This window comes from Stegodyphus dumicola, chromosome 10 (assembly GCF_044657685.1).
Source record: "Stegodyphus dumicola isolate Sdum_Otavi_A_Nest chromosome 10, ASM4465768v1".
Taxonomy (NCBI): Eukaryota; Metazoa; Arthropoda; class Arachnida; order Araneae; family Eresidae; genus Stegodyphus; species Stegodyphus dumicola.
Window position 1 is genome coordinate 10,928,598 of NC_140777.1, and position 27,222 is coordinate 10,955,819.

The 27,222-nt window shown below is 32.7% G+C and overlaps 1 protein-coding gene across 1 annotated transcript in view; it reads left to right on the plus strand.

Moving 5' to 3' along the window:
- The window catches only part of PIG-T (phosphatidylinositol glycan anchor biosynthesis class T), a 58,071-nt gene that overhangs the window by 17,617 nt on the left and 13,232 nt on the right, over nt 1–27,222 (plus strand). The window contains exons 4-6 of the mRNA XM_085824622.1: nt 13,288–13,374; nt 21,049–21,136; nt 21,846–21,940. Coding sequence (XP_085680748.1) covers nt 13,288–13,374; nt 21,049–21,136; nt 21,846–21,940 — 270 coding nt within the window. The remainder of the gene's footprint in view (nt 1–13,287; nt 13,375–21,048; nt 21,137–21,845; nt 21,941–27,222) is intronic.

Sequence of the window (27,222 nt, forward strand, 5' to 3'; positions counted from 1 at the left end):
GTACAAAGACACTTAACATTAATCAAATTTTCCCTGGAAGAACAAGAGTTCTTACATACTGCTGGTACCTAAACCGAATTTAGGGACTTCTTGCTAATGTTGATTTTTCATCATTAAATAATTTACCAAAATTTTATTGCTATTTTTATTTATTAATTTTGTAACAACTTGTATAAGTTCCTCGTTCAGTTTTACAACATTTTTTTGCTCGCCTATGAAGTGGTAACTAGAATTTGAATATGCCTTCTAAAACTTAGTCAGTTTCATGGTAGTATTTTTGGTATATTCTTATAGTTAATCTGCATCTCAACTTTTATATTTCTTGCATCTGCATGCATGATATCTTAGTTAATTTAATAGTTTTTATTTATTTGTTTGTTTATTTTTTAATAAAAGTAATGATTGCTATGTTGTAAAACTTCGCGCTTGTAATATCGAGAATCTCTTTAAAAAAAAAAAAAAAAAATTTAACGTATGGAAGAACTAATAATTCTAAATAAAATTTTTAGAAGATTAACTTTGAAATAAAGATGTTACTGGTTATTGATATCAAATATTGACTCTGTCCTTTCTTTGGGAATTTAGGGTTATCTACATCTTCTAAAAAAGTTCTTAATTCTAAATCTTTATCATCAAATATGCACTTCCTTATCATGCTGCTTGATCAATAATTGCTCCTGGGCTGCTGTTGCTGCTTACCTAAATTCACCAGGTCACTAAATGTAGTAACTAAATGAATCAGTTTAATCACTAATCGCAAATATCACATCTGTCCTCCTCCCTTATATTTATTTATTAATATGTCAATAAAATAAAAATTATTTATTAATGTATACAGTGCATATATAAAAATAATAACTCAGCTTGTCATTAATTTTTTCAATTCATTTTAACCCCTTAACTGCCGCGGGCGTATATATACACCTTGCTCAGCCGATGCGTTAACTGCCCCAGATGTGCAGCCGATGCGTTAACTTTGCGAATAATTTTAGGTGTAGCAGCGCAAATCAAATGATAGCAGTTTGGAAGGACGTATATATACGCCTGGGGCAGTTAACGCATCGGCTGAGCAAGGCGTATATATACGCCCGCGGCAGTTAAGGGGTTAATTTCATTTCAAATTCAAACTGTCCAACAAAAACTGGAGTTGGAGTCGACCTGTGTTTTGTGACTCCAGCTCCAACTCCTTTTACCCCAAAATCTGAACGACTTCGATTCTGACTCAATGACTCCGACTCCACAGCCATGCGTAATAGAACTCATAAATACATGTATTCTGCATTTTAGTCAAAAGTCTTTAACCCGGACATCCATAATCCGGAATGATCTATAATCCGGACCTCAAAGCTACAAACTTTCTTTGCATGCGCATATGCATATATGCATGCACATATGCATATACGCATGCGCATAATACGCTTACGCATGTGCGTTTAATGTATAACGGATGGTATAAGCTAAGCTAAAATTATCCAGTTATTTATTTCAGTTAATGTTGCATATTGCGTTGTTCCTTAATCTTCAAATTGGATCCGGCTTATTACTTTTTGCAGATTATTTGAGCAATTTTATAAAAGTAAGCTTGAACTTTCGATTATGTCAAAAAGAATTTCCGATTCTGCACCTGCCAAAGGATCTACAAAGCGAAAGCATGTTTCGATGTCCATCAAACAAAAAGTGGAATAGCTGCAAAAAATGGATAAAGGCACATCCTTTGTTTCTCTAACCATTCCGAAATCTGTTTATCAATTTCACGCTGCTCTGCGGGGGGGGGGGGGATTCGCGGCACACAATGAACTGGAAGTTGATCTGTCTGCACTATCCGTATCTTCAGGGCAGATGTTTTTATTTTATTCGCCTTATAATTCCCTACTAAATGTAGTATTTCATCTCGATGTACTCCGTCTTTGATATGATTTAAATCAAATTCCTCTTCATTATAAATATCAGAAATATACATCAAATAGTTTTCTGGTTGCAATTTTCTAATTTCGACTACGCATAATGTATGCTTTACGCATGCGCGCATTGAAAGAAATGTTTAATAAAGTAAAAAAATAAATATTAAGCTTTTTTTTTTGTAAATTTTGATACCCTTCAGATCATAATTGCTCTTTATTTTTTAAATTATGGTTTCATATTTTTAATTTTGTAATTTCTGCATGCCATCTTACCAGATTTAAAATTATGATCTATAATCCGGAAAAACCGATAATCTGGAATCGCCGAAGTCCCGACGAATCTGGATTAAAGACTTGACTGTATTTGTTGAATAAATAGAATGCTTAAGCCTCTGGTATATTAGCATTGCTTTGTTGCAAGTGACATTTAACTGTATAAATTACAAATATCTACCTGTTTCAGTGAAATTTCTATCTTCCCCCCCCCACATAAATCTCTCTCTAATGAGATGCAATATGAAGTCTTATTCTGAGTATAGAAAGTTTCCTCACAACACTTCTTCAATGGCCAGGCAGTCCAGGATGGGCCCTTGCCTTTCTCAGAATCGAATTCCAAGCTCTTCTATCCCTGGCCCTGGACATCCAATTGGTTATTTTTAAAATTCTTAAGTCTGTTTCCAAACAGTCGAGCCACCTAAGTGTAGGTCCCCCTCTTTTTCGAGTGCTGAATGGTCTAGCCGAGAAGTCACTCAATTTTCATCGATTCTGCACAGGTGTCCTGCCCACGCAGACTATGAGAAGCCAATCATGCTTGGACACCCTGCAGATACAGATTTATCGCATCCAATACACATGCAATACACCCCGCCAAATGAGAAAGCATTAGCTATTTATACAAATGGCTCAAAGACGGAGAAAGGCACAGGCTGCACCTACTGTGTACTCCAAGAATGAGAAGTGGTTAAAACTTGGGAAAGACGACTGGCAGACAAAAATACCATCTTTCAGATGGAGCTTCTTGCATTAAAAGCAGCCATCAATTTGGCAAAATATCAATTAGGAATAAAGGTCAACATATATAGCGACTCTGCCTCAAGTTTGGAGTCCATCCGAGGGCACAAGACAAGAAGTCCTTTGGTGCAAGATATTCAGAAAATTCTTCTAAGTATCTCACCACATGACAGACCTATCCTGATCTGGGTTGCAGCTCATATAGGTATCACTGGCAATGAAGTGGCGGACGTGCTTGCAGCCAATGACTCTAGTAGACTGGAAAACGCAGTAAATGTTCCGTAGTCCTATTTTAAGAAAATCACGCTCAGTAGCCTTTTACAAGAATGGCAGAAAAGATGGGAAAGCACAGGAAGGAGAACCTACAAGTTCTTTCCAAAAGTTACATACTCAATTAATACATACAGCGAAGACAAACTCAATTCTACAGTGGCCATGAACCCTTCCCACATTATCTTAAGAGATTCGGTAAACGAGCATCAGAATTGTGTGAATGTGGTGCAGTAGGTGATGCACAACACTACCTCTTCAACTGCCCATAAACCGATAAACTGCATTTAAAAATGCCAAGCAGTGAATACTGGCCGCAATGGGTGGAGAATACCTGCGGCAACAAGCAGACGAAAACTAAAATAGAGAAAGTGATCAGGCTACTAAGAAATTCTCCCCCTACCTTGAGAATTGTATCTTCACAGTATAATTTTAATAGCAAATCAAAATACTACAACAACTGAAAATCAACACTAGAAAAATAGCTCACTCCTTAGAATAGTAACAAGACTGTAAGAGCAAAACTATTGTAATGTAAGCATATTACTATCCAGTTTGTATATACTTGATAAAAATAATACTGTAAAGCAGTTTAAAATGACATTGAAAATACAGTCAGTGTGTAAATGAGTTATAAGTTTACTTTGATTATCTCAGTAAAAGTATTGCAAATATGAATTCAGATAATGTTTAAATGTATACATAACTGTCGTGATTTTGTGTAACTATCACATGTAACTTGCACAAGACAATATTTGTAATTAACATATCTATGCTTATACACAGGATTCGTATGCCCATGTAATATTTATATTTTTACACACAAGAAATATTCCCTTCTGTCAGGATGACTTTTAACACTGTAAGACTTTTACAATAAAGTTAGGTCAGTGGTTATGTCAGGCGGCGCTCAGTAGAAGCAGTCCAGCTAATTCTATCTTTGAATTTCTTTACAGTTGGATTTTTTTACAGGGTGGGGTAGTTGGCCCCAGACCCAACCCCCAACCTGGAGGACCAGTCCCCTGATATAATCCTCAGGGGCAGAGTGCCCAGCTATACTCTCAGACGCTGGATACCTATTTTAATCGCCTTTTACGACATGCATGAGCTACATTGGGACTATTCTTTCACACCCGATCGCCGCATGGGTGCCTCAAAACGCTCAAAGAGTGTTAAAAAAAAAAAGCCTTTGTTTTTGTTTCTAAAAAAATATTTTGTTTCTATTTTGCCTTCAGATTTTGATGAATCAGAGCCTCAGAACGTTGAAATTTTGTATATAAGACTGCTATAACATGTAGATGTGCACCTCGTATTTTGGTTGCAATTGGCCGCACCAAACGTATATAAATATATTTATATATACACTGGTGTGCAAAAATTAAGGACGAAGTCGAAAAATTAGCATATCAGCTGAACGAAGAGGCAGAGTGGACAGAAAGACCAATCAGGAGATTAAGTAAGGTGATGTACGGTAGCACATGCACAAATATTGCAGGTAGACGTAATGGGGGAGTGTCTAAGTAGTATAAAGCATGTTGTCGGTGTAAGATCAGTATTTCTGGCAAAGAGATGGCACGCTGTACAGCAGTTAAAATCACACCTAGTTGCTGCCTCAGCGAGAAATGGCGAATAATCAATCCGTTAGACAACATCTGGATGCTTTTACCCGAGGTCAAATCATTGGGAAGTTGGAGGAAGGCCGCAGTGTGACAAGTGTGGCTGCAGAGTTCGGAATTGCTCACAGCATCGTTTCACGACTTTGGAGACAATTTCAAACTACAGGAACAGATATCCAGGGGTTTAGTAGTGGTCGTCCACGAGGAACCACACTCGCAGATGACCGGTATATTGCCTTACAGGCCAGAAGAAACAGGCAGCAGACAGCGGGAGAAATCGCTAGACACACGACACAGGCGACTGGACGACCGATATCGCGTTTTACCGTGGCCAGAAGACTGCACGGTGGTGGTCTGTTTGCACGACGGTGTGTACCTCTAACGCCTGCCCATCGGAGAAGGCGTTCTCTGTGGTGCCAGGAACACCGGAATTGGAGATACAATGAATGGGGACGAGTACTCTTTATAGATGAGAGCAGATTCAGTCTGAGTATGCGATTCTTATCGCATACTCATCTGGAGAGAGCGGGGAAGCCGCAATCATCCCTCGAACATCATTGAAAGGGCAGGTATGGAGGTGGCGGTGTTCTCGTTTGGGGAGGCATCATGCTTGGTAGTCGTACAGACCTTCACATCTTCGACGCAGGTTCAGTCAACGGGACCCGTTATTGTAACGAGATTCTTCTTCCATATGTGCGTCCTTTTAGAGGAGCTATGGGTCCGCAGTTCCTTTTCACGAACGACAATGCACCATGTCATCGCACAGTAACTGCCGAACAGCTCTTAGAGAGTGAGGATATTGAACGTATGGATTGGCCGGCACGATCTCCGGATCTCAATCCCATCGAGCATGTATGGGATTTTCTAGGCAGACGCTTGACAGCTCGTACCTTACCACCAGTAACGATTCCGGAGCTTCGATTGGCGCTGCAAGACGAATGGGCAGCAATGCCTCAACAACTCATTGACAACCTCATTCTCAGCATGGGCAGACACTGTGAAACCTGCCTAGCAGTCAGAGGAAATCATATCCCCTATTAAAGACCAGATTTTATCCCTCTGATTTCTCTTTTAGTAAGTGTTGCTTACATTACTCATGTCCTTACGTATTGGGGATCTTACGGTATTAAATGTGTTGATTTGGAAAGCTTTTGTACAAAGTTATATTGAAAAAAACCATCTCGTCCTTAATTTTTGCACACTAGTGTATATCCACTCTGTTACCCAGCTCAGTGATCTCAGTTTCTTTAGTCTTATATGTTTGTAAATTGTACATTTTTTGCTTTAAAAATGATTGAATTATGATGTTTTTATCGCCCGGTTAAGGTTTTTATGCCTTTAGTAAATCTGTATGCAATATTTTTAGAATTATCAAGAATTTTAAAGTTGTTTAAGTGCCGCTAAGCCTTTTTTTTATGGCGGCCATTGATTGTTTACATTTGAAACAGCAGACTAGTGGATTTGTTGCCAGTCTAGAGAAACTTAGCTTTGCAACAACAAAGGTAACGCCTTCATTTATTATTGTCAATTAAATCATGTTTAATCCTTTCTGGAATTTTTTCGAGGAAATAAGTGTTTAAAATTTACTTCGTAATTTTTAATATAGATATTTTGAGTTTTTATGTATTTTTGCCTTCTCGCGAAGTGAGAACTGAATTAATTGAATGAGAAATACTCAATTCTCTGTGAAAAACTGTTTCTTTTTTGTTTTGTTTGCTTAATTTCTTTTATACATCATTCTAGCTTTATTATAGTATTTGAATAGAACATGTGGCAACGATTAGGTAATTCTATTCTTTAAATGATATAAATTTTGAGCATTATGTGTTATAATATGAACTAAATATAATACTGTTAAGTGAATGTAGCGCCAGAGTGTCGCTGTGGTAAACAAATACTAGAGTGAATTTTAAAGAATGCATTTATTCTATTGTGGTTTATGCGCTGTCGGCGAAGTAGATTTAATTCAATTTAATAAGTTTAAATGAAATGCAAGAAAAAATGCGTATAATTTAATATTCCATACAAGGAAGTCATGTGGTGTACGCATCAGATTTTTTTTTTTCTTTCCTGTGTTTCGCTAACGTTGCCTTCTAACAGACAGTTTGCATGCATGCCTTGACTGTCAGAGGCACTAACCATTTTCCTATCTGGGCAGCATGTTTTACTAAAACCTGCTGAATATCAAGTCTAAAGGCATTGTGGCAGACCTGTTTCATCCATGTTATAAATATTTTCCAATTCTGTAAATTTTTTTTTTTTTTTTTTTTTTTTTTTTTTGTCAGTGCAATCATTGAAAAAGCAGCATATTCAGCTGCACCTTTGTTATTGGGAAAAAGGTTTACATATAATATTTTGATGGTCATGCTAATTCCATGTTATTTTATGAAATAAATTAGCCATCCATCTGAAAATTTGTGTTCTTTTTCAACAATGATCTTTTTCGGAAAAACCTCTTGAATAAGCATCAGTCCAGTAGCAGGAGCATTTCAAATTAAATCATTCACAGTTTCAGAATGGATTGAATGCATACAGAATGCATGCATTACCTTGATTAAATTTATTTTCTCAAAAGAAACAACTCGAACTAAACTACAACAATTAATGCTCTCTCTGTAAAAAAATAAAATAAAATAAAATAAATAACTTCTTGAGAGAAAATTTTAATCATTACATATAATACTAATAAAACCCAATAATTCAAAAATTTACAAAATAATTATTTATTTCAAAACAAACCTTTACACTTCTACATTGTAAACAGAACTAACATTCTTTTCTAAGAAGAGAAGCACTCTCTAATTGCGATACAAAATATCGTTTGCAGGATTTCTTTTGCACTACTACAACATTTAACAGTGTGACATTCTTTTACACTTCTACATTGTAAACAAAATTGACATTCTTTTCTAAGAAGATGGGAAGCGGAGAATTTGTGAAACTGCAACATTCAACTGATGAAAGAAAATATAGTCACACACACACACACACGCATAAAAAAAAAAAGGAAGAAAAGAATCAAATGATCAAATTTTAAAATCTATGTCTTTGGAAACCATTAATGCTTTATATTCTGAGATTGAATGTCTACATGTGTTTATAGATAGCTCTGCGTGTGCTGACGATATTAATGCAGGCTTCTGTAAGCTTTTTTAATTTCCTGTTAAAAGGAATAGGACTGCTTTGGATGGTGAGATTGCGGCCATACACATAGCCTTATCCCAACTCCAGTGTCACCTTGAACGTTTTCCAAACATTGTCATACTCTGATTCTAGAGCTGCTCTTCTGTCCATTTTTTTCTTTTGAATGTATGTTGATGTTTTAAGATGTCAGCAATTACTAAACAACTTAACTCAGGATGGCAGTTGTCATGCAATGGATACTATCACATTGTAGCCTTCATGGACATATAAAAGGAGATTTGTTGGCAAATATTCTTCAAATAACTGATAACTGCATCGTTTTTCACACTGCCAAATGAGTAATAAAAAATACTATAAATTCCATTAAAATTAAATTATATTCTTCTGATATTTACGATTTTAAACTTGTATTTAAAATAGTGTTAAAAAATTATTTTTATAATAAAATTGTTGAAATGTGGGTTTTAAAGTAAGAAAGTAAAAGTTTTATTAAGAAAAACATAGCATTTTTCAAATTATAGTAATTTAGTGAGTTATTGTTTATTTATTTACTTTTTTAAATGACCACTTTTGAATATTTTTCCATTGTAAAATGCCTGCTTAAGAAGTGTTAGCAAACATGACTCTGTTGTGCTGTTATATTCTTTCAAGGTGAGAGTTACTCCAATAAAATTTATCTACAGTGCTGCACTTAGTCTGCTGACTTCAGATTTGAAAGGGGAGGAATTAATGTCATTTTCATATCGTAATTCTAATGAGACTTTTGATCCTGTTTTTATCAATCATGCGTACAGATGGTGTTCACACATTTTTGTAACAATTTTGCAAAGATTTATATGTAAACAAACCTTAGAATTTTATTTTCTAATATGTTCAGTCTGATAGTCCTTTTGTTGAACTAACATATTCCATCTTGATTTCCAAGATAAAAATCCTTTTCTTAAAATATCAAGGTTGATTTTATTCCACTCCTCCTTCACAATCTTCCAGAGTCTGTCCAATATTTTGGGATGCCACTTATAAAGAGCATGTTTTAACAGTCATAATGCACAGTAATCCATAGCAGACGCATCAGGGGACTTCTCATTTTTTTCATTCATTGGTAGGATTTCTCATTTTTTCAAAAAATAGAGCAGTATCGGGCTCTGGAGCCATATCCTGATAGAACTTAACATGGTGAAGATTTTTTGATAAAGTGATAGAATTTCTTCTTTAAAAATAGGTGTTCAAACCCTCTCGCTGTGCGTCCCGCAATTTCCGCGGGCAGCGTAGAAGTAGCAAAATTTGCACAACCTGCGATTTCTGTAGGGATGTATTTTTGCCATCTATTTAACTGTGCAACGCGTTCTTTCCCCATGCAAGGTTTCTTTTGGGCTTTTCTGTGATGTTTAATATTTTATTTAGATGTGGGCTAACAGATGGCGTTAGTTGTCCACATTTCTGCCAAATATACAGTGAAAAGTCGTTAATCTGGACTCGTTGGGACTTCGGCGATTCCGGATTATCGATTTTTCCAGATTATAGATCATCAGTTTAAATCTGGTAAAATGGCATGAAGAAATTATAAAATTAAAAATATGAAACCGTAATTTACGAAATAAAGAACAATTATGATCTAAAGTGTATCAAAATTTACAAAAAAAAAAGCTTAATATTTATTTGTTTACTTTATTAAACATTTTTTTCAATGTAAGTTGTTTAAGTTGCTTCGTTTTTTATGTAGAATATATTCTCTTTAATTCTGTAAACATTTCTTGTTCAGTTACGAATATCCGCTGTTCAAGTCCTATAATTGCTGTGTCGAGAATACCAAGTAATTTGTCAATCGAAATTTTTTCGTTTTCAATAACCTCTGTTTGTTACTTCGCTATCGGAAGCGAATTATAATGATGAGGCATTTGATTTAAATCATATCAAAGAGAGTATTTTGAAATGAAATACTACATTTAGTAAGAAATTATAAGCCAAATAAAATAAAAACATCTGCCCTGAAGATAAGGATAGTGCTGACAGATCAACTTCCAATTCATTGCGCGCCTGCCGCGGCGTTAAAGATAAACAAAGTTTAGATAAACAATCGTTTTAAGTTTAGATAAACAAAAGATATGCCTTTATCCATTTTTTGCAGCAATTCCACTTTTTGTTTAATAGACTCCGAAACATACTTTCACTTTGTAGATCCGTTACATATTAGTAAATATAAATCGGAAATTCTATTTGACATAATCGAAAGTTCAAGCTTACTTTTATAAAATTGCTCTAACAGTCTGCAAAAAATAATAAGCCGGATCCAATTCGAAGATTAAGGAACAACGCAATCTGCAACATTAACTGAAATAGATAATTAGAGCTTAGCTTATACAGTCCGTTATACATTAAACGCGCATTCGTAAACATATTTTTATGACGCATGTGCAGAAACTACAACGCGACGCATGCGCAGAAAGTTTGTAGCTTTGAGGTCCGGATTATAGATCATTCCGGATTATGAGTGTCCGAATTAACGACTTTTGACTGTACAAGAGTACGTAATGTAGCATTTTGCGTGCGCTTTTCAGAGTTCAAAGATGTCTGTCAAGAAGCGCTTCACGAGTGATATAGCCTTTATTTCCGACACTGATAGTAGTTCTGACTCTGATTTCAAGTAAATTGAAGATAGTTATAGTGAAACGGATGAGAATTTCTCGGATTCCTTAGCAGATGGTAATGAATCGGAAAATTCAGTTTATATTGAAAACGTTCGACTGTGGTGTAAAATTGATATATATATTTTGATTGATTGAAAAAATTGATATATATAATATATAGTATAATCTTAAATTCACTTAGTGCGAAATCAAGTTATTCTACTACTTGCGCAATTGCTGCAAAGTAAGTTAATAATAATTTATTTACTAAATAATATTGATTTATATTATCTCCTAAGATTAATTATAGTAGAATTATCTGAAAAGAGTGAATCCATACTTAGTAAGTTCTATTTCAAAAGATGTTTTTATTTAACAATTTACATTCAAGAAGTAACTTGAATGTAAATTGTTAAAAATGTTTAACGGGGACTGGAATTAAATCATGAATAACAAAATTTTAATTGTAAAAGGAATAAATTAAATGCAAGTAATCATTGTTGTTGAATGGAAATTAGTTGACTTTTCAAGGAGAACAAACCAACTCCCGTTCAATGAACAATAATTAAGAAATAAATACGAAGGTGTTTCGTCCTTTACTCAAGCAATAAGGCGATGCCAAACCGGCAATTCAAGTCAGGCCAAACATTTCCAATGAATAGAAGGGATTAAGAACCAATGCAGAGATCCAAAGAACTCATTCCGATGAAGCATTTTAGCTAATTTAATTTTGAGTGAAAAGCAATTTCTGCAGTAAAATTGATATTGCTCAAGTAACCATCCCCTGACACCCTCGTGTTTATGCATTTGAGTTCAATATTATTTTTAAAAATTAAACATTGGAAATTGTCATTATGAAATAGAATTCAAAGTAGTTTAAATAAACATTAGAAAATTACAAAATATAAGAAAAATAATGCAATCTTTGTAAAAACAAATAAAAAAATAAAAAAATATATAATAAGAAAAGTGAATGTACATGAAAATATAAAGGCCAGAAAAAGCATTAATTAACTTACGTTCTTTCTAGTTGGGAGTGGGCAAAGTGTTCTCTTAGCGTCTGACTTAGAAGGGTTATGTTTCAGAAAATTCTTCAGTGGCATCGGGGGCTTTGAATTATATCAGGCATATGTTTTACCTTTGTATTTTATAAAATAAATCATAATTTAAGCAATATTAATTTTCAAAATTTTCCTTTTATATCATTTCTTCAATTTCAGTATTTTGACAACCCTTTTCTATGATCTAATTCTTTATTGAAAAAAAAAACTCTTCTAAAAAAAAATTTTGTATATTTTAGCTCTAAAATATATGTAGATTTTGAAATATGTAATAAAAAAATACGCATTTTTTTAAACCTATTTTGATAAAAAAAAAGAAGTACGCAGTGAAAGGGTTAAAACATATTATTGACAGTAATCCTAAGTAATTTTGACTTTTTTTTTTTTTTTTTTTTTTAACTTTACTTATTTTAAGATTTCTGTTGTAAGAATAACCAAAAAATCTTTAGAAAAACTTTCCTTGTTTTTTGTGAACCAACATATTAAGCCTTTTTCTCCTTTTTTTAGGTAGTAAATTGATCTTTTTCTATTGCAGTCAGATACGTATATCCAAGCCTCATTGTAACTATATATTTCCATTTTTCACCTACCAAATGGTTTTCATACAACGATCAAGAAACATATTTCTGCGATAGGTGATGAACATCATGTTTTGTCTTTGTTTTGATTAGCTTTGAATCAGATTTTATAATTTTGTTCAGAGTTCTGACTGAAATATTTAACGATTTTGCTATAGCTGTTTGGGGGGGGGCGGCTGGATTTTCCTTTAAGACGTGAGAAGCGACTTTAGATTTAATGAGAGTTGTACGTACCTTTATTGGGTATGGATTTTTTGCTTTTTCCCTGGTCAGATATAAACTTTCAGCTGTTTCTTTCCTTTCTTATTAATTATATCACTTATTTTTCATGTAGAAATATTAGAACCATGCTTTTCAGATCTTTTTTTACCAATTGAGTAAGAGTTTTTCTTCTTCTGGCAGCAAAAAAATATAGCGTTCGATCCATTGTTTATTTTTCAGTGACATTTTAAAGAAAAGAATATTTTTAATGCTGCAGCCAACAATTAAACCTTATTCTAATTTGATGCCAGCCATGCTTATATTTAAAAATTAACATTTAAATTCATGGAGAAAATCAAAATCATTACAAAAATGTAAACAGCACCCTCTATACATACCTCTGTTATTTCACATTTCATAAAATGAAATTATAGAGGATTATGAAATTAGAAAACAAAATGGTTTTTCTTTTAATATACTTTATATTATTTTTTTAACCCTTTATGGATGGCTAATGCATATCCATGTTTGTATTTGATGCACACGGGTGTCAGGTCATCCACAAAAGGTTAAGTACTGAACATCTTTAATCCTCTGAGCAGAATGGCTTTTTTTATCTGCTTAAGAAGAGTTGTATTTGAGTAGCATTTATAAACTAGATTTGTGTAATAATATATTTTACTCTTTATTTTTGTAACTTTCGATTCATTTGGATGATATTTAGGTCATTAAAGAAAAATTTTTTTAAATATAATTAACAAAGTAGCATATATACAAATCTTATAACTGGATAAAAGCAGACATTATTGCTCAGATGATTAATCAAATGCTGGATGCAGCTTAGAGTTTTTATAGTATATATCAGTATTTAATTACAGGCTGGACTGTCTACACTATTGAATGCTTTGAATATTTTCAATGCAAACTTTGTGTCCCTTGCTGTTGATGTGCGGACAAACTGTAAGGTCTGTCATTTGCTGTTATTTGTCATCTAATTTCTGTTGTACGCTATTTTTTATAAAAAATTTTGATTTCTAAATAATTTGTGTTAAACTTGGTAAAGGTGCTTTTAATGCACCTATTTCCCTTTATTCAGTACTGTCAAATATCATTTGGATATACACTTGTGAAATAAATTAAGAGAATTTTCATATTTGATATACGATCTCCAGAACTACTGGACATATTTTAATAAAATTTGGTGTGAACATAGATTGATGTAATACAAACAAAATAAATATTCAACAGTTATAATAGACACATATGTTCGTGTGTAACACTCATGGGGTGTCTGAAGGTCTGAAACAGCGGTTACAGAAGGCACAAAAGTAATGGGTTAATAGGGGGTATAGTTCCCTCTTACAGCCATATAGGCCTCGCAGCGCGATATCATACTGGAAATGAGGCAGTTTATCTGTGCCTTTGGCAGTTGGTCCCACTCATTCAGCAATGCTATTTTCAGTTCCTGGATGGTTCTTGGAGGGGGGTTGCGATTGCCCTCTCCAGAACTTCCCATACATGCTTTATGTGGTTGAGGTTTGAAAACCTGGCTGGCCAATCCATCCTGCGAATATCCTCACTCTCGAGAAATTCGTCGACCAGAAGGATATCACGGTATTATCGTGTAAGATGAACTTGAAGCCCACTGCACCTCAGAAAAGGCGAACATAGGGCTCCAAGACCTCATCCCTATACCCCACACCAGTCACAGAACATCTGTCCAAGACGTGGAGAGGTGTGCGGTCATCCAACATGATGCTTGTCCAGACCATTACACCTGCACCACCATAATTGTTGATTTTGTGGACATTGGAGGGTAGGTAGCGGGTCCCTGGCTCTGTCCATATGAAAGTACGGCAAGAATTGGTGTTTAGGCTAAAACAGGACTTGTCAGTGAACGGAACAGTTGCCCATTGCTCTATACACCAATCACTATGCTATCTGCACCATGCTAAGCGGACTCTCCTGTCCGTAGACATGAGCGGGATGCAAACAATCCTCTCTCATTCAGTCTTTTGGAAACAGTCACCCTTGTTACATGGGTTCCTGTGGACAGGTCCCAAGAGAGCTGAGAAGCTGTGACCCCTCTGTTACGCCTCACTAAAATGGACAAATAGTGATCTTCTCTGGCTGTTGTGGCTCTTGGATGACCTTGCCCAGGCTTTCTCTCGATGGATCCAGTATCCTGGAACTGTTTCCATAGGTTACACACAATGCTGGGCGTTAAACTTTCTGCATATCTGGACTTGTGATTGGCCTGTCTCTAGCCTCCCCACAATTTGCCCCTTTATTCCATCACCTAAATGGTGGTGTTTAGTTGTTTTTACTGTTCTGATGTGAATTTAACCGATTGCTGCAAGATAACACCAAGAAATTTGCCAAGGTGTGCTAGCAAATGCAATTCGTCTTGCCCTCCACTCGCTGTTTTTCTGCAGGCTACGCCTACACACACATGTACACTTACGTATTTTTATCTAGAAGCAGTGGTTTTTCTTTCAGTTCAGTTCTTTTCATGCAATTTGATCAAATATGCAAATTCTCTTAATTTATTTCACCAATGTACTATAGGATCAATTACTGTTGTATTCTAACATTAAAGTAACAGTTTTAGCACCACAGATATTGTAACAAATTAACAGCTGTTAGCAGAAGCAACGGAATTAAAATATTAATCATTTGTCAATGCACATTTTAAAATTTTATTTTGAACTTTTGTTTGTCTTCATTGGAATTATAATTTAGATTAATTTAAGAAAATCTTTCCTGTTTCTGCAAGTATAACTCTTTTTGATATTAATTTAGGAACTTTGCATTTTCTTGAAAATTTATTTTATCCAAAATTCTTTGTACTAAAGTCTTTTATTTTCAAATTTTCATTTTTGCAATTGTCGGCAAGGCACATTAAGAATATCTTTGTTGACAGGCATTTTTTTGTGGAGAAAAAAGAAATTATTTTAACATTTATTTATTTGTAGATTTAGTAGGAACTCCTATGATCTAAATCTATTCTTCAGGCTATAAAATTACCAATGTTCTGTTGTTTAATTCACTGTACCATTGGTAATTCTACAATGACCGCTAATTTTTTTAACCATTGGTAAGCCCCCATTTTTTTTGCTTACTTTTGAATTCAAGTTAAGGAAAATGTTAAATGCAAAACTAACATAATTTCTAAAATGATAATGTAAAAGAATCTTTCAAGCCCTTATATTAATAAAGTTTAAATTAATATATGTATGTAAAATATTTTTCATGTTAATTTTGAAAATTTCAGTATTCAACTTTTAAATTAAATTTAATTTGGTACTTTTCTGTAATCAGGGCCTGATTCAGAAATGTACAGTGGTGGCCAAAATTGTGGACACTTTTGGTAATTTTTATGTTTTTGAACTTTGCTTATAGAAAACGTTACATTTCACAAAATGCAAACTTGTATATCATTTTAAAGATAATTTATTACTGAATTCAATATAAAACACAAAATTCAATTATTTGCAATACAGAAAATGTTAAACGATAATAGTTATCGATATACATTAGATAGTGATGATTGCAGTGAGTTATCAGTACTTAGTAGGGTACCCTTTATTTTTGATTACAGCTTCACATCGACGTTTCATTGAGCTGACAAGAGTTTTAAGCTCTTCTTTCGTTATTACATGATGCCAGGAAACAATTATAGCCTCAATTAGTTCCCTTTTATTTGATGGGCGCATCATTCGGACAAGAGTTTTCAAACGGTGCCACAAATTTTCGATAGGATTGAGGTCAGGACTGTTTCCTGGCCATGACAACAATTTAATGCTCTTTGTACGATACCACTCTTTCGATATTTTGGCCGTGTGGCAAGGAGCAGAATCCTGCTGAAAAATAAACGAAGCATTGTTGGGAAAGAGATCTCCAATGGAAGATAGAAGTTTTGGTTCTAGAATAGTGTCAATGTATTTTCTGGCATTCAGTGTCCCATTGATGACATGAAAGCGACCAATACCATCTGCTGACATGCATGACCAAATCATAATCCTAACTGGGTTCTTCACAGTTGCTTGAATGCAGTCAGGCTGTAGCTCTTCTCCTATTCTACGTCTTACATATTTTCGCCCATCACTACCAAATAACGATATCTTAGTTTCATCACTTCATATAACTTGTGACCACTGATCATCTGTCCAATTAATGTGTTCCTTTGCCCACTGTAGTCTTTTTTTTTTTTTTTTTCGTTGCTGAAAATTAAGATAAGGCTTTTTTCGTGGAATTCTACCTCTCAGTCCAACATCTGTTAATCTTCTCCTGATTGTTCTTGAACTGACAGAAACACTAGCATCATTCAGATCACTTCTGATGGTCGCTAATGGTATTTTTCTATCTTGGAGACATAGTCTTTTTATTCTTCTGTCATCAATAGATGTGGTGCACCTTTTTCAGCCTTTTCCTTCTTTGTTTTTTATTGAATTTGTCTCCTGATATCGTAAACAAAACTTTCGGACTCCAGATGTAGTCACTGAACCACCCACCTGTCTTGCAATTTCAGCATAGGAAAGACCACTTTCCCGTAACACAATAATATTACATCTCTTTCTAGGTTTCCAATCTACTCTTTTATTTGATGTCATTGCTTCTTGAGTAAATATTAAAAATTTTTACAAAAATTCCTACTTGTAATTGCAGTGTATAAGAAACAGGTCCTCCTTCTACAGAACAAAGCAAAATAATGAATTGTTTCAAGTGTAAACATGATGTCAGCTTCTACTGGCAGTTACTAACATTTCATTGGTTCTCAGAACAAGAAAGAACAAGAACAGTGATTGGCCAGGAAAGCTAGACATTACAAACCACTTCATAACTGTGTTTTTTGTTTATATTAAAGTACATATAACTTTTTTTGTATTGCAAATAATTGAATTTTGTGTTTTGTATTGAATTCAGTAATAAATTCTCTTTAAAATGATATATACAAGTTTGCATTTTGCGAAACGTAACATTTTCTATAAGCATATAAAGTTCAAAAACATAAAAATTTCCAAATGTGTCCACAATTTTGGCCACCACTGTATACAGGGTGAATCTGAACAAGTTGATCAAACTTTAGAGGGTGATAGAAGGCTGCTATACAAAAAGTATTCATCATAGAATGTATGGTTGGAATGCAAGCAGTCAAAAGTTAAAGGGTAGTTTACACTGTCACATTTAAAGAATTAACATAAGAATGAGAGGTGATAGATACTTCAAAAAACTTTTTTTTTTTTTTAACTGAAATGTAATTCATGTACATTCTCAGAAATTGCTCAAAAGACCTTCCGCCAGCTGTAATGTGGCCATCATACCTGTGGAGTAGGGACCAACACACATTTGCAAAGACACCAGGCATTTTGCGAGTATTGCCGGCAATAGCGGCAATCCTGGTGACTAGATCTATATTGGTTTCAGTGGTAGATTAGGCTTTTCATATGGTGCCGCAGGAAAATGTCCAAACATGAGAGATCCGGTGATCTTGGTGGCCATGCTGTGAACCACCTCGGCCAATCAATCTCCCTAAAAATTTTGTGGTTTGTATAACCACCCATCCTTTCGGCAATCCACTGTAGAAAATGCCGTTGGTTGGAGGACCGACTCTTTTTATATTATTTACTAGCAGCTACGCTGCCAGCCTTCGTCTGGCTTTTAAATGCACCGGAAAAATGCCTGAAGGGAATACCAAACGTTCAATTTAAAAACTGCGCAGAATTTTCCTCTGCAGAACAACTTCATAAAAAGAAATGTATTACATATAAAAAAATTACGTGCATATATTAATTATCCTAATAAATAAATTAACCAAATTCCCTTTGCGCTCTCTCGACAAACGTTTAGTACCCAAGAGAAACATTAAATTTAAAAACTGCACAGATTTATCGCCCTCATTCTTCCAAGTGGCAACAGTGCTGATTTTCAAAAGTCAACAGTTCAGCATACAATTGAATGTAAAACTGTTGCCAAAACCACATTTCTATAATAATAGAACTATTCAAAATGATGCGATAAAATCAAAAATATAAAGTAAAAAAAAATGTGATTCGAATTTTGAAAAAATCGCTCTCTTGTCTAGATGCACCTAACCAAATTTTGCAGCCCTGGGTCTATTAGTTTATGCGCAGTACGAACGAAAGGCACACATACTTTTTCTTTTATTATATGCAGAGATTTAACATTTAAGAAGTATTTTAATAGTTAAGAAAATTTTCAAGATTTCTTTAAAAGCATTCTCCCGATTTTATCGTTTTTTATGCTGTGGTATTTTTAATTACAATAAAATTTCAAGCTTGAAATTCCTTCAATAACTTTGATAGTGAAATAAGTTTCAAATAAATTAAAGTATTTTTATCTTAATCATAATAAATACATAATAACTATATCCCTTAATACAAATATTTATTATCCTAATAAAAAAATTAACCAACTTTCCGTTGAAGAAAAAAAAAGTCATGCAAAACTTTTCAATATCTTACAAACAGTGAAATAAGCAAAAAATAACATGAAAGAAACTCAAAAAACAAAAAATTCCGTGAAGAATTTTACTCTGCAGAACAACTTTATAAAAAATAATCAATAAAAATGTATTATATATACTACCATAAAAAATGACAATGAAATATGCCAATCTCTTAAAAACAGTGACATAAGAAATACGATGAAAAAGTGGTGCCAAACCCATATTTCTAAAAGAATGAAACTATTCAAAATGATGCAATTTCATCAAAAATCTATCAACAACAATAAGGCAGGAAAATTGTTGCATAAATCACATTTTTAAAGATGTGAGAAGTGTACTCGTAAGCTTCATTTAAAAATTTTTGTTTAAAATACAAAATATTATCATTTTTCCAAAATTGTTTTTGGAAAAGCAGTCGCAAGGATGAAAGTTTAACGTGTCAAAAAATCAAAGAAAAATAAACTGTACATTTTTAAAAATAAACTTTTTTAGAAAAAATCCTGTTGAAAAGGTGTTAAGCTCACTTTGTTAAAAAATTTATATTTAATCGATTTATTGAAATACGAAATTTATTTTAAGTTCGTAAAATAGCTAAGTGTCTACACTTTATGACAATGTGAAAATGGAGTGTGTAGAGTAAACTCTCGCTTTCCTATAGCCCATTATGTCTCAAAATGACGCGATTTCGTCACCATAAAATAATATGTGTACATGTGTACATACATACATAAATGCATATATGAGCACATACATCCACAGATGCATACATGCCTACATTGGTGAATCCATTCCGGATAGCAGAAGAGTACCATAAATGTATGGTATTTAAAGGTGATACTACTTTTTCATTTCTTTTCAGTTTAAAACTGTGATTCTCTAAATGCATTTAACATAATTTGTGCAATATAATTTACAAATAGAAGTAGCAAGATATGTGATTACCTTGAATTTATTTTATTCTTAATTAATGGAAACATTTTAAGAATGTGCTTTAGTTAATGTTCCCAGATCTTCACATTCTGCACTGCAGTTTTAAATGTTTCAATGTGTTTCCCCCATAGGCTTTGTTCCAGGACCCAGCAAAACAGAAATGAGATATTTTCTTTTTATTCGAAGTATAATTATTAATGGATTATTGCCTCTTTTGAGGGCTGAACATTTTAACTAAACTTGTTGGTCACTCTAAGTAACTGATGCAGATCTGACAAGGAAATGTCTGAGATTTAGATCAGTAACCATTGGTAGAGAAACCATCCATTTATAACAGTGATGCAAGTATGAGATTTATAACCATTATAAGTTCACACTAATAAAATTTTAAATTACTTTGTCTATGAAAGCTGTCCTTGTCTCAATCATAATTGTTAAAGGATTTAAAATGCAATTATTACTACAATTCTTTAATAAAAAGCATTATGATGTTATTTTTTATCATTACCTTAGATTTGTTGTATGAAGAAAAATTACCTTAGATGTGGTAATTATTCTCAGGTTTTACCTTCAGAACTGAATCCCTGTTCCTCATTTTGAACATGGTTCTGTGGTGCTTGTTACAGCCGTATTAGGTGTGTATCCTATCATTAACAATGACAGATTCTGCAAAGCTAACACTGAAGGGATTAAAAAAAATAATTCAGCTAATAGAAGAAGTTTAGATTAATTCTGAATTTTATATTTCAACAGTCAGACAACTTTAGAAAATTTTGACATTGAGAAATTTGACAACATTTGAGAAATCCAAATTTTACTGTAGTTAATGAGATAAGTAGACATTTTATATACATGTTGCAGGGGCAATCCTGTATGATTAGCTTATGTAATGTTTTACTTTCATGGAAAAATTTGCCGATAGTTGAAAATATTACTCTGCTGAATGGTTTGCAAATTTTTTTGTCTTAAAAATATTCTTTCTTGGATATAGATGCTTGACTATTTTGCAAAATTTTATATCTTTTTAAAATTTTTCAATAAGATTGAAATTCTTATTTCAGTAAGAATTATGTGGATGCTTTTTATATCATTTTGTAATGATAGTTAGATTTTAAATTTAGCTCTTTATTTAAAATTAGCTTTTATTTATCTCTCTTTTAAACTGATGCTCTCTTTTTGCTCTTGATATAAATATAAACTTTATATAAAATTTTTATTTGAATAAAATTTATTATCATAGGAAGAAACCTGTTCAAATGCTGCTTTGGAACTTGTTCAGTCTGTTTCTGTTGTATTTGATCCACCAATTGTTCAGCTTGGAAAACAAGGTATTTTCTGAATCTACATTTGTACATCATAGAAGCTGTGTCTGAATTTATAATTATGCATTTCATATATTAATAGTTCATATAAAGTAATGTAAATCCTTTCCTAAAAACACTTTTATTTTTCAGGGGGGTCCGAATTTTAGTTATGGTCCTTAAGTACTTCTAGATTTACTAAGCTTTCAAATTCCATAAATTATATATTTGTTTATATTAATTACTATTATGGAAATCTTATCTTAATTCTAGATATAAAGTCCAGTTCTTTAACATATAACATTCAATAATAAGCATACATTAATATTTATTTAATAAACATTTAGAAATGGTTTAATTAATCAGAAAATTTCAAAGCAGTCTATTGATTCAAGAATTTAAATGTATGAATAATATAGATTTTTGAGGAAAAAAAAAATTAGCTTTCTAGCAAAGCATTTCTTTTGTGATATTTATGATTTTTAGTACAAGTCAGAAAAGTTCAAAGCATTTTGAATAACTTTTAAGATGTATTTTCTGTTAAAGTTAAATGAATTGTTTTGAATATTTTTAAGTATTTGAAAATAGACTTTCTAAGAATCTCATTTGTCAAGGATTACTGCTACATATTATGAAAATGTTCAGTGCAAAGTAAAACATTTAAACATTTATAAAACATATGTTACTATACCTCATGCAGTTTTTCTCATTTTACATGTATGATATATTTTTTTAGATTGGTCATTTGTAAAATTGTTTGGATCAGTTCTTTCAAATACGTGTCCTGTTGCTACAAACAGTAAAGTATTTGTTGACATTTCTTCTAATCAGGTATTTATATTATTTAAATTATATATTGAGCTTCTTTCTTTCTTTCTTTTTTTTTTTTTTTTTTTTTTTTCCTTCCTTGTGCGAAGTAAGGGAAGTATTGTAATCGCGAAAAATTCTGGGTATCATATTTCAACAAAAACATCCATTTTGACTGCCATTGAATGCAATTTAACAATTTTTTAGGGTGACATCTGTACATAAGGATAGAATAAAAGACTCCTTTCTCCCAAAGGGATTATAAAATTAATTTTAAATGGATTCAGAAGAGTTTTTTTTTTTTTTTTTTTTGTGTGTGTGTGTGTGTTGTCTGTACATACGTATGTATGTATCTCACATAATTCAAAAATGAGTAGCCTCAGAATGCTAAAATTTTGTATATAGGACTGCTATAACATGTAGTTGTGCACCTCCTTTTTGGGTGTAATCGGCCGCGCCAAAAGCAATGTTTTTCTTTATATTTTTTATTCAGTTTAGGAGCAAGAATCAGGACTATGGGCATTTGTATGGGGGTGAGGCTTATGACCTGGCTGAAATTAAGTTCAGAATGTTTTTGGGGGGATGTTGATGTTTGTAAAATATATGTAATAAATATATTGATGTAATACTGCATTCTACAATGGAGTTTCCAAATGAAAAATTTAAATGCAAATTATTTTTCTGAAATGTCTTCTTCCTTTCTAAAATATTTTCTGAAATTTTGGGCTTAATGCCCATGTTCAGGACACTTTACTAAAAGTTTATTTAGGTGATTAAATAGTCTAAAAATTGTACACTATACAACTGTCTGTGTGATGTAAAGATCGGTTAAAAATAAAAGGAAACCTATAGCAAAGGCAGCAAGTTAAAGATACTGAAATGTAAACCTGCCCCCTTTTTTTTCCCAATTTTTTTTTTTTAAATGTTCTGATGACTTGGGTTTTATATCTTCATAAAAATAAATACCTGAATATTTAGAATTCACTTTCAATTAAAAAATTTCTATACTTAACACTTGTAATTCACATTTTTCTAGATGCTAAATGTTGTTCATAATTCAAAAAATTCTTTTCTGCTGGAGCTGGTGCTTTCAACAGAGAAAGTAATTAATTAGACAGACAGTCACTCTTATTTAACAATCCCAGATATGTTTCAGTGCTAATACAGCCCTGGATGTAATTACAAATTCTTGACTGTTCAGACTAATCTCAGATATCTGGTTACCGTAATAATGTGTTAAAAATATATATCATTTGTTAATATATAATGTGTTGTAATAATGTGTTAATATATAATGTGTTGTAATAATGTGTTAAAATTATATATAATGTATATAATGTGTTAAAAAAATTGTTTCCTTAAGTGCTGATCCTAGACATACATTTCTAGTTACAAAGTACAATCGAGCCCTGCTATAAAAATTTCAAGGGACTGGAAGTTTGATTTGTTATATTAGCTACCATAAACATCACAGTTACGATCCTTCCATTGAATTACATATTTTTAAGTGTGAATAATTATTTTATCCATAAAAATTTTAAAAAACTAAAAATGAATAATAAACATTATGGACAAATTTACCTTTCACTCCCAAGTATCAAAATAATCTGCTATTTTTTGTTGATGTAATACATAATAGGAAAAAAAAAAAAAAAAACTTGTCTATATTTTTGTGTCAAAACTGAAAAAATTCCATCACTTTTTTTTTTTACATTTTCATTAGCATTAGGAGAAGAATGTTTGATGTTACCACAGAGCGCAAAACCCCTATTTAGAGGACAGAATTTAGATAGCATTTATCCTCAAACAAAACAAACCAGTAAGGGTAAAAAAATTTCATTTTCTAAAATACAGATCAGTCTGACAGCTTATTCAAAGAATTTAGATTGAATCAGAGGGCCCATTTATGTTTTTTGTCTCAATTATTTTCTCCATATGGTATCTTAATATATGCTTGCCTCATTTCCCTAGAACTCAGTATCACACCTGTCTTATATAGCCGTTGTTTTGAACACAGAAATTTAGAAGTAAATCTGAAAAAAAAGTAATGTAAAGGTTTTTTTTTTTTTTTTTTTTTTTTTTAATTTCTATGAAGGATATCCATACAGTTTGTTAAATCCAATTTTCATACATTTGGAGGTTTTTTTGTAGCAGTATAAGAAAAAACATCAGATGTCTAGGAAACTAGGGTGATTAAAATGTTTATTCTTTTAAGTCAAATACATTACAGCAGGGCTCGATAATATCTCAAAATATGGTAAAGGGTTTAAAACATTTTTAGTTCTGAGAGCACAATGACTTTGCAAGCACAAAATGAAATTTTTTATATAGTCCTTACACAGCAAAAATGATGCTTAGTAACAAGTAGATCATTATGCTTTCAGAAGTAAACTACAAGAAGTCCTTGCATTTATATGCAGAATTCCTGTGATATTTATAATTAATAGTTCTTGGTTTTAAGAATACCAAGTTACATATTTATTAATAAGTGTAAAAGAGGCAATTTTGTTGTTTCTGTTGAAATGCTGGTAAAAAATATTTAGGTAGGCTTGGTGATATATGCTTCAAAGTGATCTTAAGTCATCAAATTTATTACCTTAAATCTCCACAAATTTTGTCACCAAATGTTGCCAAATCCGGATTTAAATCACCAAACATTTTGGTTTTAGTTTCAGTTAACCATTTATACCTAAGGGGAAAAAAGCAAATGTAATTTTCCATCACTGTTGAATAACTATTGATTGTGAAGGCAATCAGCCACAGGTCTTTCTTTAGAAGCAAAAAAATGTGTGCAGATTTTTTTTTTTTTCCTTCTATGGAAAAAAAATGCTGGAAGACACCGACTTCAAACTAAAGTTACTTTTTTTTCTAATTTTAAATATTGCATTAGCATGTTATTTTCCAATGAGATTTTCCGTGTAAGTATTAAGATTAGTGGTACAAAATCTGTGAAATAATTCCCAGAAATGTTATGAACAATTCATATACTTTTTCATTTTTTAAATTAAAACGCTGTGATAGTGCCTACTTACCACACATTTTGGCATATAATGCGCACCTTTAACACAAAGAAATAAGATCGAAATTTATGGTTTGCCGTTATGCGTCGAATATAAAAATAAAGAAAAAATGAGCATACAAAAATTAGATTTCTATGCTTTAAATGCTGCTTGTTTAAAAGGAATGACATATAAATTTTCATTATCAGATAACATGAAAAGTTCGTCATATTCATCTTCCATTATATATTCGGGTACATCATCGAATTTTGTTTCACCTTCACCGTCACTGTAATCCTCAAATAAACAATCATCTTCCTTCCCATCTATCTTTCTATTCCATGATTTCATTCTGCTTGTTTGATATGCTACATTTGACTTTTGAAAAATTTTTTTCCAATTGTGGGCACTTGCCTATGACTACATTGGCCTCTCCTAAGGCCAGATATGGTTGTCGCTTTATTATGGAGGCACCTAATAGGTGGGCCACCTTTGCCTCCTATGAAGGAAAAGTCAATTTTTACATCCATGCCTTCTGCAGAATTCGAACCCGGGCTCTTCGGTATCGCAGTCAAGCTCCCCTAACCACTATACTGTCTGGGCGGCAATTTTTTAATTAATGCGGGTTAATTTTTTTTCTGTGCTTTTATTATCCATTCAGACAGTTTCTATACTTGCATGATGCATTGGCCTCCTTTTGTAAATGTATTTTTGCCTCCTAACAACCACATATTCCACTGTCATTTTAAGTTTTCTTTGAATGGTTTATTGAATGATACACACATCTAAAAGATGAACTAATGGCGTAATCTGCTAGAATAGCCCTGTCTGTATTACCCTCCTTCAACAGTTTCTTAATATTATCCGTTAGAATCTGAACATGTCCCAACTAAAAGACATTCTGAATGCTTTAAGGCAGCAGGATGCTGTTGCCAAACATTTCCTTTAACACAACTTTCTAGTTTTGCACCATTTTTGTCCACTCATCCTTTCTCGTGAACATGAATAAAAATGGCATTTGGGAAATTGCATTTTGGCATTGTCTTTCTTTTAAAAATAACCATGGGTTTTAATTTTATACCATCCGCTAAGCAGCAAAGCATAACAGTGAGGGAAGATTTTTCACGACCTGTTGTTTTATGTGAACCACTTTTTATTCCTTTCACATCATTTTTTAATTATCTGCCATCTTAAACAATACTGGAGTTTCAACTATATTTCCAATATGTGACAACAAATATTTTTTTTGCCTTCATAGGTCAAAACTAAATTATTCCGTGCCATAAAAGTTGCTTTAAAGTTTTTGCTTTCTTTTGTATTCTTTTTGCTTACTTTAAGGCAAATAAACATATACTGTTTCTCGCTATAGTTAATCTATTCCACCGATTTCCCAGTTCACAACACTAACTTCTAGGACAGAGTTTCTTAAACTATGGGTCGCATATCGAAATTTTGGAGTCACAAAAATCCAGCTCTATAAGTTCAATTTGAAGGAACTGCATTCCTAAGAGTTTTAAAAAAATTATATTGATTGACATTAATGAGATTAATTACCTGTTACATAAGGTGCATTTGTAAAGCTGTCTAGCGATTCAAACCTAAATCTTGAGTTTTCACAAAGGTCCTTGATGAATTCTGTATCGGAGTTAGAACTAGATTTCTCACTGTTTCTGAAATGGCATTAAATGTTCTTCTGTCATTCAGCACCACATATTTTTATAAAACTACTTTTCAGCTTCAGTGCTAATAAAACCAAATGTCATTTGCTGAAACATGTGGAAGATGTTTTATGTCCAGCAGTGTCAAATATCATACCAACATTTAATTTGTTCTGCAGCAGAAAACAAGCACATCTGTGTCATTAGAATTTTTGTCATTTTTGTTTGCTTAAAATAAATCCTAAAACTACTTTTTTAAATATATCTATTGTTTACCAGATAGGTAAATTATTTATGAGAGGATATTTATTTTATATTTAATATCTGGGGTCATGAAAAAATCTCAGTGATGGAAGGTGATTGCAATTGAAAAACGTTTAAGAAGCCCTATTCTAGGATAAGATATTTCATTACTCTTTAATAGAAAGCATATTTATTCTTTGTAATATTAATTATTGTGATTTCTTTTGTTCCACTCGCATATTTTGTTCCACTCGCTTTTGCCAGCACCAAACCTCCTTGTTCGATTCCGATTTTCTTTTGCACATTGAATGACTATTTGAAACCAGCACTGTGGTTGTTTTGTTTGGCACGTTTGTTTGAAAGCCTAGGGAAAGTCTTCGAATGAATGACTTCGAAAGATAGGAAC